At 43.4% G+C, this 20,533-nt stretch overlaps 4 protein-coding genes across 6 annotated transcripts in view; 2 read left to right on the top strand and 2 right to left on the bottom strand.

Annotated features, from left to right (window-relative positions):
• Positions 1-7,588, bottom strand: part of LOC127590852 (plexin-B1-like) — a 48,723-nt gene extending 41,135 nt beyond the window's left edge. Inside the window, exon 1 of one of the 2 annotated variants that reach the window (XM_052050353.1) lies at positions 7,261-7,588. The gene's annotated coding sequence lies outside the window, so the exon portion shown is untranslated. The remainder of the gene's footprint in view (positions 1-7,260) is intronic. The other variant, XM_052050362.1, reaches the window with a different exon arrangement.
• Positions 1-20,533, top strand: part of LOC127591554 (LHFPL tetraspan subfamily member 4 protein-like) — a 219,266-nt gene that overhangs the window by 78,710 nt on the left and 120,023 nt on the right. The gene's annotated exons all lie outside the window — the stretch shown is intronic.
• The window catches only part of LOC127591231 (keratin, type II cytoskeletal 8-like), a 114,960-nt gene that overhangs the window by 88,495 nt on the left and 5,932 nt on the right, over positions 1-20,533 (bottom strand). The gene's annotated exons all lie outside the window — the stretch shown is intronic.
• Positions 11,012-20,473, top strand: zgc:171775 (STKc_p38 domain-containing protein). Of its 2 annotated transcripts, XM_052051454.1 has the most exons (12): positions 11,018-11,273; positions 12,861-12,990; positions 14,948-15,006; positions 15,227-15,338; positions 16,629-16,658; positions 16,730-16,777; positions 16,907-17,021; positions 17,103-17,174; positions 18,156-18,235; positions 18,330-18,408; positions 19,419-19,592; positions 19,686-20,473. In XM_052051454.1, exons 1-12 carry the CDS (start codon positions 11,140-11,142, stop codon positions 19,745-19,747), a joined length of 1,095 nt encoding a protein of 364 aa, XP_051907414.1. In that variant the 5' UTR covers positions 11,018-11,139; the 3' UTR covers positions 19,748-20,473. The 2 variants fall into 2 exon arrangements, with proteins under 2 accessions (XP_051907404.1, XP_051907414.1); XM_052051444.1 differs by having other exon boundaries at positions 11,012-11,273; positions 16,730-17,021.

Raw genomic sequence — 20,533 nt, 5'->3', positions numbered from 1 at the left:
AACAAGGATCCAAGGCACATGTGGCCCTGAGGGAGGAGGAGGATACCTACTTCATCCTTTTCTCCTGAGCAGCCTCGAGATTAGAACAATGTACTATTTTACTGCATCTCGGACTGATGCTTGCAATCCCCTTGGCTGCTAATAAACATAAGGATCAAATGAACTCAGTCATAATAGCAAGCGCCTGCGGGCACCAAAGTCAGCTTTCAGTGGAGCAGACTTAGCAGTGGCCTAAAGTCCTGCTCTGGATGTGTACAAACACGTAATCCTAAATCCATTCGCTATACTGACAGGAGAATAAAGCCGTTGAGCTGGGTTTGCCTGATCAATTAATTCCCAGGATTTTATCTTGACACTTGTGCAAATTATATTGATTACAATGACTACCGGTGAAAACATAAGTCATTTTGATGTATGTATTGCAGGGGAGTGTCATTGATGCGCTGCAATGAATCTGACCAACAGCTGCCTATACCACCGGGTCATAAAAATGCAATGAGCGTACTTCTTGATTGAACAGATTTCTCCAGCTGTGAGTCAGTCTGATCGCCGGCATAGCTCTGCAAAAGCAACTGTCCCAGGGTTTGTCAGTTGGTATTAGGGCCAAAGGCTTAGGGGGAAGCAGGTTTACGTTTCTGGCTTCTGGCAACTGAGCTCGCATGGGGAAATGACTGAAGGGGGCTCAAGTGCAGGCACAGCGCAACCGTGGATTGCTCTTAATTACTGTTAAAGCCAGTTCTTGATTACCGTCAATCAAAGCAAATTCAATTGCGACAAACGTTTTTTTATAGCCTGATGGCACGATTTGCCAAAGTAATGAATTTGGATTCCTTCTCTGATTTTAAGAAAACAACAGAAAGGACAATGAAGAGCGGATCGCTTGTTAGTGAATATACTCTGTGTGCTGTAACGAGAGTGTTGGAATGGTGAGGGTTTTGCTTCAGAGGTCTACGTTATTGGCTGAACTGAGGGTCTCTCGAGAGTTGGGCGCAGGGACAAAAGCTGGTGGAAAGGCAAAAGCACGTGTTGGGCCTTAGGGCTGCTTCTTTACAACAGAACCACACCCTCCTCTTACTCCTTCTTTTGTCCTGCTGTAAACCGATTATTTTTGAAAAGTGGATTACATTGCTCAAGTTTACTCTTGCTCATGTTCATTAGATTTTTTTTTTAAAATGGAAAATTAATTGAACAAATAGAAAACTGAGTCTCTTCTAAAATTTGATGGCACAGTGGTCAGACTAGCAGAATCACCAAATGATTTGCATAGACCGAACAGGACTTCATTACATGATCAACACCTTAGAGACTATTTTTTTGTATTGGTCCAGGTGGTCCTGAAGTAACATTTCAGGTTTTTTTTGTTTACTAATGACAGCCCATCTGTTACAATGTGTACAATTTGATCACAGGTGTCAAAGTCAAGGCCCGGGGGCCAGATCTGGCCCGCCATATCAATTTATGTGGCCCGCGAATGCAAATCACGTGTGTCAACTTGTATGATCCTTGCTAAAATCTCTACCGAAATGTCGAATTGGGGGGCCGGGGGGTGTTGCAATAACTTTGTGACCCTGTTTAAACTCAGTTGAACAATAGTAGTTCACTTCAACTAATACGCCATTAATTTGTTGTTTGCAAGTCATAATGCAATGAGACGATGAAACACTATTGTAGTTCCGCTGTCATAATGCCCTCCGAAGGAAGACGCAACTCCAAAGTGGCCCGCGACAAAATGAGTTTGACCCCACGATTTAAATTATTGAAATTTTACATAGGCATAGTAGCGCTAATGTTGCTAGCAAGTAATCCAGTTCTGAGCTGAGAAAGTTCATTTCAAAAGAAATGTCCACAATCACCACACAGAGTAAAATAAACAAATCACTCAATGGTAACGAGGCGAATAATATTTGCAATGGGATGTTCTGAGCTCCTGTTTCAATGCCAGTGTTCTCGCAGATGAATGCTGCCCGTAGATGTTCGCCATAGTGAAGGTCTGCGTGAACGGAGCCCAGAAGTCATGCTGCTCTTCTCCACAACGAGTTCTCCACTTTCCACAATAATCTCGACATATTCCGAACTATCACTTTACGGATTCATTACTCTCCCCATCCCAAAAGAAATAACGAAGCTATGATTTTTTCCTAAATCGAGGCCATATCACACTGACCAGATAAGCAATGATTTTCAATCTTAAAAATAGAGAAGCCCGATCACAAAAGTGAAAGGAACACCGACGAATAATGACTGTCTGCAACCGAGTCTTTTACATCTGTGAGTGATTTTCGCCGTGCTCCTTTGTGTACAGTCAGCAAGGGCGGTTATTGGGGATTTGCATGTAAGTATAGCGGATGGAAGCTCGCTGCTCATGAAAAGACGCATTCATGAGGCTGCCAATGTTAGAGTCAGCCAAACACCCTCACAGGCTTAATTAAAGCTCCATATCCAATCAAGGAAGCAGATACGGTCGTGTTTATATATCTGAATCAACTATTTGAGCTGCACTGTGCCCAGGAAGAAAATAGGGGTTCGGGAGTTCCTTATCTCACCAGCGATGATGTGGCCAACGGTAGCGCTCACCAGCAAAAGCAAATTCTTCACTCCCACACCCCTCGGTAGCACAAACACCCAGAAGAGAAGAATGCTGCATGTGAGACCACCAGCTGCAGCAAGGGCTGCAAGGTTAACGCCCAAACTACTTTTAATATCCACATCTTACATGCACATGCTCACCGTGGACATATTCAAACTTCAAGTTTCAACTGGTCATAGCTAATTATCATGACTTCTGCCATGCAGTTTCATTGGTCCTGGCTAAAGAGTGGGGGGAGACAAATGAGCGCTCACCAACAAAATGAATGACCCATTTGTATTTCACTTCAGGCTTTCACGATACAATTTCAAGTTAGAAAAAAAAAACATGATGCTCTGAGACAACAAATCTTACACTGCCATTCCATATCACACACTCTGTGCCTCCAATCCACGTACAGCTGTTTTTGAGTTCACAGTGATACAAAAATGTAAATATCATTTTTGTTGTCGTCTTATTTTTATTGAAAAAAAACGCTAAACCTAGCCTAGAAGACTAGATATCGTGAAGGCAACTAGAGTCAGACTATTTGCCGTAAGCACGGAGTGGATTGAACTGTGAAATTGGGATATGAATCAAATCTTAACTTTGGTGTATCATGACAGCCCTAATCCCATTTAGTTATGGGCATTGACATTTCCCGAGTATGAAAACTCTGTTTTCAACGATTACTGTCGTTATCTCAAGACCATCAGCCGACTTTTTGACATAATCGAAATTTATGTTGATGACTTTCATTTACTTTATTGTTGTGTGTTGAATTAAAAAAACATTCATTGACAATGTGTTTTAGTATCTCCAATGGTTGGTTGAACTGTACACACACACACATTCCTTGAAGACCATATTTGCCTCTTCACTTTGTTTTGAAGAGAAGCACAGACCCACGTGCAGATCACTGAATGTAAAAGCATATTTCTGCTGTCTTTCGTGATCTAGTCCTACTTTAATCACCCCAGCAGCTAAACCCCATGACACTTTTAGGGCTTTGGAGATGTAAAGGTGACTTGCTTACTGTGTACACTTGAGTACAGCAGCTTGTTGGGTCAAATTAAATGACCCTCTTCAAAAAATAGTGAAGCATATTATTTATAAATTGACTCAAAACATTGCCGACAACGCTCAAGTTGGAGCAATCAATGACCACCACAATTCCAATATGAAGAATGTCTTCAGCTTTCCACCAAGCCAAAATCGATTTCCTGACGATACAGACAGAACATCTGACAAGGTGAACCATAAAAACATTTTGCCATGCCGCTCGCTAACACCTGAGATTGAACAGATGCAAGGGAGGGTTTACACGGCGTCTCTTTTCAAACGCATTCGGATTCCTCGTGATTGATTACGCTGATGCTGCTCAAAGGCAGCCGGTCCGACTTGGCAACTACAAATTATAAGAGCCACTGTGTTCATACCTACCACAGTCTTACTTAATATGATTCATTGAAAAGCCTCGAATGTGGTCGTTTCAGCTGCGGAGCATCACTTTTCAGTGACCAGCTGCCAGTTTAAGTGCCTTTCAACCTACTGCTGTGTGTGTAGTCTATCGAAGGGGTTGGAGGTCCAGATGGTAACCAAACAATTTCCTGCATGCCACCTATTGACAACTGCACTGTGGAATAATGTGAAAGCTCTCTCTGCACAGGAGGAGGAAGAGGAGGAGGAGGAGCCAATTCTCATATTCATGTGAAAATATCAGGTCACCATCCAAGCAGCCGAAATGGCAAAGGTGACAGACAGCATCTGAATCCAACTCACACGAAAGTCACTTGCGACGATGCCGAAAAAAAAAAATGCAAGTTTTTATTCAAATCCTTGAAATAAGTCAAGGGTGGGTAATGTGATACGCCACTTCTGGAAGCGACCCTCGGTTAGCAGATGGCCAGCTAACCAAGAATGTCTGGAAGCTGCAAATACCCTGAGCACGAGGGAGCAGAGAAAAGGGCAGACTGAGGAGACTCCGGGGTTGGCATATGTCAGGACAAGAATCTTTTCAAAGCTTGTAAAGGAGACATAATCCATAAATCTTTGGGCCTCCCCAAATAACCTGAATGGACACGTTCTTAACTGCATACAAGGCAACAGCATATCAAGGCGATGCTACAAATGCAGGCAACTTTGGATTCCAATGAGCCCTTCATCTTTCAAAGGCCGTTGCATGCAAATGACACACGGCGTAGATGTGAAATGGATAGCAGGTCAGACTCATCATGAGCTATGAAATACAAAGCACAGCGAGTTTTTCAATATTGTCAGAACAGAACACGGCGACATGTCACCTTTTTGTTTGTTTGTTACGCTGTGTTGCAGCTGTCTCCATGGAGCCCACAAACTGCACGGAGGGCACGAAAGCCAAGGGTTCGCCATTAAAAGCTGAAACCAAATTGCCCACCCACCCCCTCACCATATCCATCAGTGCATCTGGCTCCAATAAAAGCACTCATCTCAGTGAGAAGCTCACAGGCATAGATTACAAGCTTCACCTGCAGCCACTTCCGGACAGCTGGGACAACAGCATCCCATCAGAGACACAGTTTCAATTAACTACCAAGTTGGGAAGGAGTGGTGGGTCAAAACATTGCTTTGGTTATACATCTCATTATCTCTCTCACTCTCGCTTCAATACAGCGACTATTAGTGGGTGATGGTGGGTGTTATGTGAATGTTCTTCTCTTGCGTGTACTGTCAAGACCGTCTTACTATGGCTGAAAATATGTTTAAACATGTTGCCATTTTGTTTTGCCTCTCATACTAGTTTGAAAGAATAAACCACGGGCTGACAAAATTTGATAAGGCACAAAATATTTTGATATGGGCGTAAAATGTCTCATTTTGCCGAATACGGTTTGGTGATTACATTTAACCATTGAATTGTTCGGAGTACAACGTCCAATTTCAAGGCAATACTTCAGTAGCATCTTGAGCTTGGTTGAAATGCTTTTGTACGATCCGTTGTCGAAGAGAACGTCACTTCCTTCGTTAAAAGTATGCTTAGGTGCTGTGGTCTGCCTCACGAGAGGTTCCGTGTCTCTGTGGAATTTGCAGATTCGGTCTGTGGTTATGAGAGTTTTCAACAACTTTCACATTACAAAACCGTGCATTTCTGACAAAGTGAAAAATCATAGTCATCAAACTCAAGGCTCGCAGGAGAGATTCGGCCAACCATGTCATTAATATTCTGACAGTGGCCAGCGTAAGCTTGATACAAGTGTTCCTTTTGTTCTGTTCAAAATTAGCCAGCAACGTGGTAATAGCCAAATGCAGAGGCTATTATGTCATAGATTGGGGCAATTATTGGAGTTCTCACACAGAACATATGAGGTGAGGGTCAAGACGTGTAATTGCCTTGCTCTCTAGTCACGTGCAGAGTTTGTAAACAAAAACAGAAGATCAGCTTCTGTCAAGTTGACAGCATGGCCCTATGTTGTTGGGTGTTTTTCTTTATATTTACAAACAAGTGAGATGTCCATCATTATTTGAACAGCCTCTCCCAGGCTTTTCAAAAAGAGCCAAAACAATAACAGATACTTTGTCATTCAGAGGTTTCAAACCGATATCGGTGCATTTGGCGATGTCTTTCATTTCCCATAAATAATTCAACTATACATTTTTCAATTTTCTAAAAAAAAATATGTATATATATTTAAAGGTGTTTAATTTTAAATTTGAGACACGTCCATAGATTAAAAAAAAAAGTTACAGCACATTGTTTTTTGAATCCCCCCTATTGCACGACACAATGTGGACTTAACTGTGACTCTAAAACCAAACCTTGGCACGCTACAAGTAAAAAAAAAAAAAGCTTGGCACCCCTGCTATAAATTGTCCGTGGCCGTAGGTGTTAATGTGATTATGAATGGTTGTTTGTCTGTATGTCCTGGGATTGACTGGCGAACAGTCCACAGTGTCCGAATTCAGCTGGAAAAGGCACCAGCCCACCTGCTACCTAAATAAATACAATGAGCATCAAACTGACGAATGGGTAATAAAAATGTGTTGCTTACTGAAAAGAGCGTTTCTACAAGTTTTCTGTCCTCAACTGCATGGACAGTGATGGAGTTGGTTTTCCAATATGTACGGTATATTGATTGGAATTTACATCAGTGGCCTTTGCCTTTGACTGTGATTCACACCTCTGACGGAAGAGGCAAAATTAAACAAGTGGTCACATAATTCATCCAGGGGGCATACTTTCCAAACTGCAAAGGTGAAAAGACTCAAACTTCACGTGCTGTACTATAACAACTAGCAAGTCAAATGTGATTTCTGGGTGTGCAACTGAGGCGTCGGCGGAGCAGTTGTGCACATGTGCGCCGGACACTGTTAGCAGGTGAACAAGGCAGAAGGCATTTGGCGTTTGGTGCACGCGCCTGCTGCATTCCTTTGTCAGCTGACAAAAGAAGGAGTCCATCCAGAGATGTGTGAGCACAAGATGGCCAAGCAAACGAGACTGCGAAAGATGCAATAACAATGACATTTGTTTTGAGGGGCCGGTGGGGAAATGTATACTCAAAAATAAATAAATCACATGTCAAACAGGTGTTGCAGATGACGGGATAGAACTACCCAAACACACAAACAATGCAGTCTCGATTTCAAGAGTTTGGAAAATAGTAAATACCGTTTCTACAAGTTACTGCTTTCTTTAAGAACTCCTTCGGTGAACTTACCTATAATTTGGGCCAAGGTGGTTTTCCAGGATGTTGAGACGGCTCACTTTTCACTTCGATACACAACCAGCGAAGTAGATCCACCTCAACGCACGTTTGGCTCTCTCTTGCGCCTCAAACAGTTTTATTATTTGTATTCTGGTTGTTATTATTACTATTTTGAGATAGTACGACGGGTCACTGGTTAAAATGTGGGGAAACAACTCCAGTGTCTGAAAAGTGTGTAAGATTGCGTGGGTTTAATCAGAAACCAAAACGAAGTCTTTTCGTCAAGCAGGTTGCAATGATCTGAGAGTCTACTGTCCAGCCTCAGCGAGGTGAATGAAGCTGCATGAAGGCAGACGTAGTATGATAGGACGTGACAGGAAACCACATATTTTGCTACCAAAATAAAACTAACGAAGACAGAGGCCACGTATTTTTGCCGAAACGGTGTTGTGACGCCGCATTAATAAAAGATTACACCGTATCAAACGCAAACACATATTCCATTACCAGAGACAGACAAGAGACTTGACAAATGAGTTTTTCGTTTTGATGCGTTTTTGAATATCTTGAATCAGACTGAAGAACAACTTTGTTGCATCATATTAAGATTAAAATTATCTACACCACAGTGTTAATCTTCTATATACCACTTGTTCTGATAGCAAGGGGTAGGATAGTCCTACCCCTACTAGGACTAGATCCAGTCTCGACTCTAAGGAATCTAAACTGATTTTAAAAAAGAAGTGCTTCTTGTATACAGTACTGTCATTTTCAGATTGCTTATGGGCTCCCTCTGCTGGCCAGAAATGTTAATATTTCATTCATTCATCTTCCGAGCCGCTTGATCCTCACTAGGGTCGCGGGGGGTGCTGGAGCCTATCCCAGCCGTCTTCGGGCAGTCGGCGGGGGACACCCTGAATCGGTTGCCAGCCAATCGCAGGGCATCAGAGACGAACAACCAACCACGCTCACACTTACACCTAGGGACAATTTAGAGTGTTCAATCAGCCTGCCACGCATGTTTTTGGAATGTGGGAGGAAACCGGAGCACCCGGAGAAAGGCCCGGGGAGAACAAGCAAACCCCACACAGGAAGACGAGAGCTGGAATCGAACCCGGTACCTCTGCACTGTGAAGCCGACGTGCTAACCACTGGACTACCGGGCATATGTTAATATTTCGTTTCGTGAAAATGAACTACTAGTTGATTGTTTTGTTTTGTTTTTTTTTTCCTTGACACTGAAAATCCATAGTTGTCCGTGTGCCGGCCAGAAATTTTAATTTTCGTTGAGTGAAAATGAAATACTCTTTCATTGTTTTGTTTTGTTTTCTCCAGGTCGTTTGACTTCTTCCAACGTTCCAAAGACATGAATTTTAGGTTCAATGAAGCATCTAAACTGAACGAGACATGAATGAGAGTTTGGGAGGTTTTTCTATATACAGTATGACCTAAGACCAGTCTAGGGTATACCTCACCTCTCTCCCAAAGTCAACTGAGACAGGCTCCACCTCAGGATGTCCATCTACGACTTGAATTTTTATTTTATGATCCTGCACATCTTCACTCGTGCATAACAGCAAGTTTATGATACATTTTTATGCAAGCAATATAATTCATGTTCACTATACTGTGCACCGTTGTAAATACGATTTTTACTAGCTTTATGGACCCTTGGGCAGACACATTAACCCAGAGGCAACTGAAAAAAAAGCACAGCTAAAAGAGGCGCTTCAGTCATGAAATGATAGTGTTCTATCTGTGGACTGTGAATGAGTGAATCTGACACTTAGAGAGATCTTTAGAAAATAAGATATGCTTTTTAGATGTAGGCCCCTCTTCACGTGCACCCTAGAGTGGTCACTGGTGGTTTGGCGGTGCAGGTAACATGAATTCAACTCCCATTCTGTGATGACATATAGGTAAAAGTGAGTCTATCTCTATATACCACCTGTGACTGAATGGCATCCAGAGGACAGAAGGGATAGAGGCTCCATTACCCCGCGACCAGAAACAAGATCAGTGGTTTAGGGAATGGATTTCATTGTAAGAGTGTTAGTGCTCTTTTTGTGTTTCCTCATAGACAACAATACAGCTACGACTTGACATTCATTGTTCCCTTTCCTCCTGAGAGGTGTCTTGGTTTCCAGAGGTTCAATAAACAACCGCAATGCATTTACATTTGCTATAATACATTCAGTTAAAGTAAAGATTATCACAATCACATTCTTCCTATTAAAACAAACAAACTAATGATAATCTCTCCATTTTTCCTCTTTCTCAAATGATCAAGGCGCGTAGCCACGCCCCCAACACTGAGTCTTGAATCTGTTCAAGGTGTCTTCTGATTCCTCGATTGCCTTCATTGACTGCTGCTTGCTCATATGCACGGTTCAGTTGGTTTTGTGTGAGCAATGAGGTTTTGGACCTGTGCCTTTGTGGGATCAATGTCAGTGATTTCCAAACCACTGTAGGAAATTATCAAATTTCACTCAGGAAGTCAAGTTGAATTTATAATAAGTGTGGGTGGATTTATTTATACACAGACATGGGCATTTTGTTAGTCTGACGGGCGGACCGTCAGTCTGTCACTGTTCCTGACAGCCGATCAGCGTCGACAACATAATTTCACACACTGGCGTCGCACAGGCCGGCCGACACACAGCCAAATAAAGAAACTTTTAAATGAAAACAATAGACATAAAAACAACATGGGACACGTGATAGAGTATAGACAAATTCAAAGTTATCATATTGAAAAGTTTCATTTTGTTGTATGCTTATTTGAACTCAAACGCGTATGTTCATATAGCTTTAGAGAACCCAGAAAAAAGGGCCAACTTGACACAGGAAGGTTAAACTTCGGGTGGGCAGCTTGATAAGATGTCCTTGAGTTTGTTACAGTATCTTAATTCATGCGAAATCTACCCATTGAAGTAACAAGGTATCCATTGTTTGTACCAAGAGATGTTTTGGCCTCCAGGTGCCCACTGAGGGGCGTATCGGTGGGCTGGGCTAAGAGGCGTGACATGTAAATGAAGAAGGGAGTGTTTTCCTGATATATAACTTGTAATTTGCATACGTGATCAATTAAAAAGCCGGCAGAGGCTGCGGAGGTCAGGTGTCAGTTGAGAAGCGCACCCGGAGTGGCTTCATAGAAAACGGCGCCTCCTGCCGGCAGCAAAGACAATCTCTTCCTGAATCTGTTTGATCAACTGTCCGAGCGAACATCTCTGACAACACGTCATCGGGGTATGTGGGACTCAAATGAAAACAACTTTTTTTTTTCATTTTTAATGTTGTCACATGGCAAGGTGGTGGTGGCCCCCCCAAAAAGCAGGCAGGAGGGAGGAGCGGGGTGTATTTGAAGAATTGTATTTAAAACAAAGAAAACTAAATCCAAAACACAAAGTCCAAAGTATCAAACAAAAATCATGACTAAATCTAAAACATAACAATGAACTAAAAATGACAAACAGTAACAAACAGTAACACACATGACAACTAATTACTAAATGACCAACAGGTGTGCAGCTGCTGGGGGAGCCCTACAGTGCCACCTGTTGGTCCCTAAACCGAATTATGACAAATGTATCGTTAAGTCCGTTCTGGACACCGATTGGTTGTTCCTGAGAACTCAGACGGCGGACGGCAGACCTGAAATACTGACGTCAGCTCACTGACGGATTCACCGGACTGACGATGTCCACCTTTGCGCGCACACATACATACATACACACACGCACACACACACACACACACCTGTCTACATACACGCCTACACACACGCAGAGGCGTGGCTTCGCCCCCTCCAACCTTTACTACTCTCTCACCTGTCTGTTTACACTCACACACTGTGTACACATCTGACTCGTTGAAGTGGACGTTTGAGCCATGGACTCTCCACCGAGAGACTTTCCGGTTCGACCGGGCTTCCAGAGAGTGGAGATCCACAAGACGACGTGGGAGATCCCGCAAAGATACACCGCTCTGCGGGCGGTTGGATCTGGTGCCTACGGCACAGTTTGGTGAGTGAAACCGTGAAACTTGAGAGCACATCATCCATATTTTAGTAGTACCTACATTTACTTTGGCATTGTATTTTGTGTTCATAGTTGATACATATCCTGCTGATGAATGTTAGGTAGCACTTGATAAAAAAAAAATCAAATGTTGCTAGTTTAAAGAATGTAGAATTAACCTTAATTGATACAGTATATGACAGGGATGTTCTCTTTATCGTTCAAGTATATTCAACGTGATATCCGTCATCAAGCATGCCCATCAATTGCTCATCCTGTTGATGAATGGACAACAGTCATCATAAAAGCCTCTTTAAGTCAGCCTCTTTAAGAGTATTGTCACTGCAGGGTCTGCGTACGCGTTCCAGTCATTGGACTGTGACACCCGCAGCTATCTGTCTTCTGCCAGCAGAAGCACTATTGTGCACCTCGGGCAAGTTAGCAAGTCAGTGCAGGTCCACTGATATGTAAGAATCTCTTCCAAAAGGTAGAGAGGCACTTAGCAGACAGGGATAGCATATCCATCCAGCCGTCCATCCATTTTCTGCTCCTTTTAGCTCCTCACAAGGGTCGCGGGACATGCCGGAGCCTATCCCAGCCGTCTTCGGGCAGTCAGCGAGCGGCACCATGAACCAGTTGCCAGCCAATCAGGGCAAACATGGACAAACACCAACTCACACCAACCACAATTTCGACTCTGAATTGTCGCTAGTGTGGTTGTGAATCGTTGTTAATGAAACACTCAAAATTTTAGACTGTTCCATTAACCTGCCATGCACGTTATGGAATGTAGGAGGAAACGGGAATACTCAGAGAAACCCCACGCCAGCCAGGGAGAACCTGCAAACTTCACACAGTATTTTTCTCCAAATGTATTTTTATAGTCCAGTGGTTAGCACGTCGGCTTCACAGTGCAGAAGTATCGGGTTCGATTCCAGCTCCGGCTTCCCTGTGTGGAGTTTGCATGTTCTCCCCGGGCCTGCGTGGGTTTTCTCCGGGTGCTCCGGTTTCCTCCCACATTCCAAAAACATGCGTGGCAGGCTGATTGAACACTCTAAGTTGTCCCTACGTGTGAGTGTGAGTGTGAATGGTTGTTCGTTTCTGTGGGCCCTGCGATTGGCTGGCAACCAATTCAGGGTGTCCCCCGCCTACTGCCCGAAGACAGCTGGGATAGGCTCCAGCACCCCCCGCGACCCTAGTGAGGATCAAGCGGCTCGGAAGATGAATGAATGAATGAATGTATTTTGATGCATGCTCAGCAGTCAAGTGGTTAACACATGAGCCTCACGGTTCTGAAGATGACTTTTTAGTGAAAATATCAGTGAAAAATTATGAACGCGAGTCGGTATGCTTGTTTGTCAATATGTGCCCTGCGATTAGCTGGTGACTTGTCCTGCATGTGCCCAGCCTCTCGGCCAATGTCATCTGGAACAGGATCCAGCTGACCTGTGACCCCAATTGGCGTTTTGAATGGGTGGATGTCCGAATTAGCACTCAACGACATCCTGTCTAAATCGCTTGCCAATGACAGTTCTCATCAATGAAGTGGTTGTGAGAGTCTTTAATGTCCTGTCTGTAATGTGTTTGTGCTAGCTCTGCCATAGACCAGAGGACCAAGGAGAAGGTGGCCATTAAGAAGCTGTATCGTCCTTTCCAGTCTCTCATCCACACCAAAAGAGCTTACCGGGAACTCAGACTGCTTCGCCACATTGAGCATGAAAATGTATGTTGTTTTTTTTTTTTTTCTGGGGGGGGGGGGGGGGGTTCAGTTCAGACATTTCGTTAACCGTGTATTCTTGACTGCAAATACAGCCCTCAAGGCTGGATAATGAGATTGAGGTTTTGGTGCATCCATAACAAAAACGTCAGTTTTCCTCATCTGTCTCATCCAAGCCAAGTCAATTTTGAGGACAAACAAACTTTGTTGACCATTCATTCAACCAAAGCCTTTAATCTCATCTGCGCTGCGGGCAAAGCTGGGAGGGCTGTTTGTTGTTAGAACCCGCACGGTCCAAGACGACAGGCGTTCCCGTGTACAGTTTCGCGTCTAATCCGAGAAGGAGGCTAAAAACGAGAAGAATGTCATTGTTTTCAAACAAAAAAACAAAAACTTGCTTTGAGCATAACCTCATTTTTCATTGAGCAAATATCTGAAGGGATGTACTAAAAGAACTCTGCGTGTTCTCTGAGTACCAAAAAATAGAAAAACAATACATGGAGTCCTATTTTTGTAAACAGGTGCATGTGGGCTGTGCCTAAAAACTGGCCCATCTTCATTTTCCCCATGGAGCAAATCTAGTTTACCGTCTTTGGGAATTTGGTAGACGGCGCTCCCCTCTTGCCAGGCGCTCCTGCAGACTAAGTTTTCTATTATACGCCCCCAGCGCACCTGACGGTTTGGTAGCAGAAAGTAGACTGCACTTAAAACCACATGAAACCAGGTCTAAGTTGTGGCACGGGAAGTGTGAGTCCATTTTGGTGGATTTGAGCCAGACGAAGGCAGTGGAATTTTGTGCTCCGTAGATATGTGTGGTGAATGTCATTATATTTCATTCACCTGCGTGAGTCGACAGGGGCGGGCTACTTGGTGGCCCTGGCCACTCCTTTTGACTCTCTGGCCATAGCCTTGGCCAGCCCCACAGACAGAAGAAAATGTTGACATTTTTCTGCCATTTTCACATTACAAATGCCCTTTCAGGATTTGTTTTTTTTCTTCTAGATTTTGAGCTCATTGTACACATCCCTCTTCTTTGTCTACTTTGTGGGGCAGCTGACCCCACTGCCCCACTGATAAAAAGGAAACTAATGTGGTCGTGGTCACCGCATTGCTGATTTCAAACACACCTTTCATGCTATGCTGCTACTACTGCTACTCGAGATGAATGGGCATTCACACCCACATTCTCCACTGTCAGTGAGTGGGAACCGATGCTACGGTGCCAGCACACAAGTCAGACGAGTGTACCACTACACTATGAGCAACCTTCATCATCTTTTGATGGTTTCTTATATCTTATTCAATACGCATTGTTCAGATAGCGAAGATGTAACGGTACGCTCGCAAGATTTGGCCACAAAGTTCTGTTTCCTCTTTGGAACAGTGCCAACGTGGGTGTGAATGTGTCCTGTGATTGACAGGCTACCAGTCTTTGACGTACAGTGATCTATTTCGCAGTTCGTTTATCACGGCGTCAGTGCATCGCGGATTTTTTCAAACATATTAATAAAAAATAAAATAAATTGTTAAAAATTTCATATACATCGTGTACAGTACTGTATATGTTGCTCTATAAGACTCGCTGTTGTTTTGCAGCTTCTCGCGGACCGTTTGCGAACTTTTTGAGGACTTGCATATTTTTTTTAAATGTTTTTTTTTTTACCAGTATATGTTTATTGGTCGCTACTTTGTGGATTTTCGTTTCTCGCGGGTGGTTTTGGTCCCCATTAACCGCGATAAACGAGGAATTACTGGAGTGTGCCATTTACCGGACATCAGATTCCAGCATCTGGGAACAGGGTAAGCAGGCGGAGAAAATGGATGAAGAGATTATTTGAATAAGAATTGAAAGGTAAAAAGCACATTAAGATGGTTTTATTGTGGAGGTAGTGTTTTAAGGATGTGTGTAAGAAGATGCTATATCTAAGTAGAATGTCCCTCTTTCTCCATGTTGGCGCCAAAGGTCATATGCCTCCTCGACGTATTCACACCTGATTCCTCCGTGGAGAAATTCCAAACCTTGTGCGTGAGCGAGCAACCACATTTTTCTGTTTGTTGTTGCAGCTTGTCAAGATGCTTGGCGAGTGTGTGCGCGGATATATGCATGGAAGGTTCAAGCATGAGTGTTGGGAGCAAGTGCATGCATGTTGGTTTTGGCTGCCTATGGTTCTGTTGCTTGTCAATGATTGTGTGTGTTATTTTCACCACTGTTTTTTTCCCTTTTCCTTTGATCGACATCTAGTTATATGGTGATGCCATTTGTAGCGCAGGATCTGGGCCACATCATGAAGAAGCGGAGATTAACAGTTCGCATTATCACGTACCTGTTCTACCAGCTTCTCAGAGGACTTAAGGTAAGTGTGTGATTTTGTGTAGCACTGCCACCCTCTGGCATTGGCACAATATTTTTGAGGGGGCTTCACCGAGCTCTTTTGATCATCTTTCTGTTTGATCAGAAAGACTGAAAAATATATCAGCATGGAATGCATGTGTGATAAAATATTTAGATTGGCAATATAAAGAAAAACAGCAATGTCGCTTGTGTAAGGGCATGCGGCAACTGTGAAAGTGAAAAGCTGCCGCATCACTAGTGACCCAAAAAAAACCCCCTTTGTGCTAGGGTTGTTTTGTACAGAGCCCCTAAAGCAGGGGTGTCGAACATACGGCCCGCGGGCCGGAACCGGCCCGCAAGGAGGTTTGATCGGGCCTGCAGGATAATTTAAAAGTGGAAAAAATGCATACGACACAAAATGATTTTTTAAATAAGGTGCAATTCATTGAATACCCGCTAGGGGACGCACTGTTTTGATCAGAGAAGAAGACAACAGCAGCCTCGGTCTGTCACTGAGACAGACCCAACACAGCAGACGCTATCAAGGACATGTGAATACTTATACACATATTATAGCACTCTCCGTAGTTTGTAAGGTGTAGGCAGGGATTACATTTAGATTTTATATGCTCGTGTAAATGGTTTAAAAATTCTTTATAAATCTTGTTTAATCTTGAACGTGCATTACTATATTTTTCAATACCGATTACTTGTTAAGGTTTTGTCCCTTTGTACAGTCAGTGGGATCAGTTGCAATGCAATGCAATGTGAATGCTAAAAGTACATTGCACATTTGTCTAAGGAAATCTTAGGTGCTTCATAAAATGTTTTGTAAAAGATATGTTCATTAAATTTTCCGAGTGTTCTTGAGATTCTTTAGACCAAAACAAAGGAAAGCCATATTATTTTGGTTATTTATAGCAGAGTATGGTATAATTTTTAATGATCCGGCCCCCTTGACATCTACTGAGGCTGTATGTGGCCCACAATGTGAAATGGGTTTGACACCTCTGCCCTAAAGTAACATGGAAGAGGTGGGGGGGGGGGGGGGGGGCATGCAGTTTTTTTCTTCCATGTCACCTTAGGGGCTCCATAGTTTTGTGTTCAAAAGTGGCTGAAAATGAACATTTTTAGCAATAATATTTCTGTCTCATTTTAAATTGCCAATGGTTTTCACGTTAGTATGAAACAATACGTTTGTCAAAGATGGACATTTGACACACAGCGCGTACTTGGCTTAAAATGGATGTCAAGAAATTACATAATCATTTTTTAAGACATTTTTCTCCCACTTGTGTTTTCCTCTTTTCAGTACATTCATTCTGCTGGCATCATCCACCGGGTTAGTATGGGGGGGAAAAACATTTGTTGTGTGCTTTGCTATTTTTTTTTAAATAGTCATTCTGTTTCTAGGACCTAAAACCTGGTAACCTGGCTGTGAATGAGAACTGTGAACTAAAGGTAAACTTGCGTAAACTGAAAAAAAAAAAAAAAACGGATGCGCAATATTTTTTGTGTGTGTGTGGTTTGTTAGGGGTGGGGGGAGGGGGTTTCGCCTTTCATGATAAATGTTTAGTTTTATGTTACCAGATATTGGATTTTGGCCTTGCAAGGCACGCAGAGACCGAGATGACTGGTTATGTGGTGACCCGCTGGTACCGAGCTCCAGAGGTCATATTGAACTGGATGCACTACAGTCAGACAGGTCGGCTTTGGAAACAAATATTTCTCAAATGGGTCACTTTCAATTTCAGCCCAGAATAAAATTTGCCTCTACTCGTCACAGTGGATGTGTGGTCAGCCGCCTGTATCCTGGCCGAGATGATTACCGGCCAGGTTCTCTTTCCTGGACATGACAGTATCCTCAAACCTGCCGGCTCCGTTACAAAAGACACATACTTGGGACTAATCATGGTGGCGCAGCTATTACCAACACTTGCGCTCGATTTAACCCTTTCAGAGACGGCGGCCGCTACAGTGGACATGCTATCATGTTATCTGGTTACAGGTTATCATTATTGGTGCATGAAACGGTGAATATCCAATACGGTCCTGTCATGAAAATGGGGGCAGTTGCTTAATTCATTCATTCATTCATTCATTCATTCATTCATCTTCCTAACCGCTTGATCCTCACTAGGGTCGCGGGGGGTGCTGGAGCCTATCCCAGCTGTCTCCGGGCAGTAGGCGGGGGACACCCCGAATCGGTTGCCAGCCAATCGCAGGGCACACAGAGACGAACAACCATTCGCACTCACACTCACACCCAGGGACAATTTAGAGTGTTCAATCAGCCTGCCATGCATATTTTTGGAATGTGGGAGGAAACCGGAGCACCCGGAGAAAACCCACGCAGGCCCGGGGAGAACATGCAAGGGCCGCCAAGTATTATTAATATAAATTAATAATTAAGCAGGGGCGGCCCGATAGTCCAGTGGTTAGCACGTCGGCTTCACAGTGCAGAGGTACCGGGTTCGATTCCAGCTCCGGCCTGCCTGTGTGGAGTTTGCATGTTCTCCCCGGGCCTGCGTGGGTTTTCTCCGGGTGCTCCGATTTCCTCCCACATTCCAAAAACATGCGGCGTAGGCTGATTGAACACTCTAAATTGTCCCTAGGTGTGAGTGTGAGTGCGAATGGTTGTTCGTTTCTGTGTGCCCTGCGATTGGCTGGCAACCGATTCAGGGTGTCCCCCGCCTACTGCCCGAAGACAGCTGGGATAGGCTCCAGCACCCCCCGCGACCCTAGTGAGGATCAAGCGGCTCGGAAGATGAATGAATGAATGAATGAATGAATAATTATACTTACCGCATGTTGAGATTTCTTTAACCAGCTTGCTCAGGTATTGATCAACTGAAAAAGATCCTCCGCCTGACTGGAACTCCTGACCATGCCTTGGTGCAGAAGATGCAGAGTAAAGATGTGAGTTTTATCTATGATGTGCTTTCCAGAGTTCATATTTGGCACATATTAGTGGACAACTTGAAAAAATGGAATGCGAGCACTTGTTTTCCAGGCACAGTCATATGTTCAAGGTCTCCCTGCGCAAAAGAAGAAAAACTTCAAAGAGGTTTTTCCATCCATGGAGGAAAAAGGTGGGTTGATCTTCTCTGACTCCAGACTATGGACAGATGGGGAGACATATAAAAATGTTTTGCACCAAAGGGCAGTGGAAAGCAGCTTTTTGAAAAACATGAGCCAAGTGACGTTTTTTCCCCCAAAATGTGCGTGGAGAGGAAAAGCTCAGGGTTATAACGTTATTCTTCCGTATTAAGTGGCATGACGTGTGTGTACCCTGACTTTTCTACCAAATCCATGAGGATAGGCTCTAGTTTATCAGTGACCCTAATGAGGACAAGTGACGGATGGATGGATGGGGTTTTATTCTGTTAACTTTATATACAAGTGTGAGCTATCAGTCCGATCTATCCATCCATTTTCTGATCCACTTTATCCACACAAGGGTCGCGGAGACTGCTGGAGTCTATCCCAGCCGTCTTTGGGCAGTAGGCGGGGGACACCCTGAACCGGTTGCCATCCAATCGCAGGGCAAACAGAGAGGAACAACCATCCGTGCTCACACTCACACGAGAGACAATTTACAGTTTTCCATTCACCTGCCATGCGTGGTTTTGGAATGTGGGAGGAAACCGGAGTACCCGGAGAAAACCCACGCAGGCAAAGGGAGAACATGCAAACTCGACACAGAAAGGCTGGAGCTGGAATTGAACCCGTTACCTCTGCATTGTGAGGTCGACGCGCTAACCACTGGACCACCCTTAGTCCGATCTAATGATTATTTTTTTTTTTCCCCCCTGCATTTTAGTGTTGGTAGTACCTGGAAATTACCGGTATTTTCAAAGGCTCAAAGTGCCTTATAGTTTGGTAACCTGTATTTTCATGCGGACATACTCTTTTACTGAGTGTTTTATGAGGGGAAAAGGCAGCCAGTGTTTTAGAAAATTCAACATTCCGCTTAACTGTTTCAGCTATTCGGTGGTATTACATGTCTTGCTGTGTATTGAGGCACTCAGTTTACTGTGTCATGAATACATCACCAATTTTGACATCTTAAATAGCTCTTCTTGCATCTTGGTGCCTGCAGCTGTGTCGCTATTGGAGGCCATGTTGATGCTGGATCCGGACACAAGGCTGACAGCCACACAGGGACTTTCGCACCCCTTCTTGGCAGAATACCATGACCCGGAGAGCGAGCCCGACTCGCAGCCTTATGACGACTCCTTTGAGAGTCTAGAGCTCGCCATTGGGGAGTGGAAGAGTAAGTCTGACTTTTTTTCTTTTTAACGCTACCTGAGACTTGTTCAGTACTGAGACATGTGTTTTGTTTATGGTTTTCTCTTCATCCTCCCAGGTCTCATCCATATGGAGATCATGACTTTTGACCCAGATGACCCCAGTCACACAGCCATTTAGGGAGATGCAGCGGTAGCAGATTTGCATTTAATATTGAATCGCCCCTTAAACATTCTTGTCATCAGATAAAAGCTAAATGTTAATTATTTTGATCTAACTATGCACATGTGAATGTTATTCTCTAGATGTAAGCACATTCTAGACACAATAAGCCACTAGAAGGTTGGAGGAGTTGACACCCTCCCAAAAAAATTCTCCTTTCACTTGGAAGTTGTAGTGCATCGCATTTGCAAATGATGTATTCTGCCCTACCTTAATATGCTTTATATATGATAAGGCAATGATTCTCTTGTCAGTTCATGCAATACTTTGCAATGTAACTTTGCAATGTATTTTTTTATGCGTTCATCTAGCGCTGTGGCATTTGTCAAAGTAGAACATTATATTGCTGTTGCTGTTAAAAAAAAAGAGATTTAAACAAACGCGAGCTTGTCAATATTTAGAAATGTATATTTTAATGTTGACTGAAACTCAGCTATCCATTGTACTAATCCTTACTGAACTGGGACCAAATGATGTAATTAGACTTTTTTTTTCAGTTTTGATCAAAGACAATGCCTTTAGTATACCACCAGCATATAAACTGTCATGTCAAGACATTATAATGCAGAGTTTATCCGTATATCTGAAAAGGCCAGGATTTATGCAGTTGTCATGTGAGTACCTATGCATTAATTATTGGTTATTTAGTTATCGTCTTATTCACTGTATTTTTTGTCCTGCTTATCAGAAATTTGATTCTAAGGCCATTTGATGAAAGATATTTTTCGTAGCGCTATCGAAATC

Source organism: Hippocampus zosterae, chromosome 2, assembly GCF_025434085.1.
Source record: "Hippocampus zosterae strain Florida chromosome 2, ASM2543408v3, whole genome shotgun sequence".
Lineage (NCBI taxonomy): Eukaryota > Metazoa > Chordata > Actinopteri > Syngnathiformes > Syngnathidae > Hippocampus > Hippocampus zosterae.
The sequence above is the reverse complement of the archived record's forward strand: the minus strand, read 5'-3'. Positions and strand labels throughout refer to the sequence as shown.

What these genes read in the sequence shown, in the direction of transcription:
- zgc:171775 (XM_052051444.1), top strand. Translation starts at nt 11,140, where the DNA reads ATGGACTCTCCACCGAGAGACTTTCCGGTTCGACCGGGCTTCCAGAGA. An exon ending in GTGGAGAAATTCCAAACCTT is followed by an intron (nt 15,007 to 15,226) that starts GTGCGTGAGCGA and finishes ATCGACATCTAG; the next exon opens with TTATATGGTGATGCCATTTG. An exon ending in CTGCTGGCATCATCCACCGG is followed by an intron (nt 16,659 to 16,729) that starts GTTAGTATGGGG and finishes TTCTGTTTCTAG; the next exon opens with GACCTAAAACCTGGTAACCT.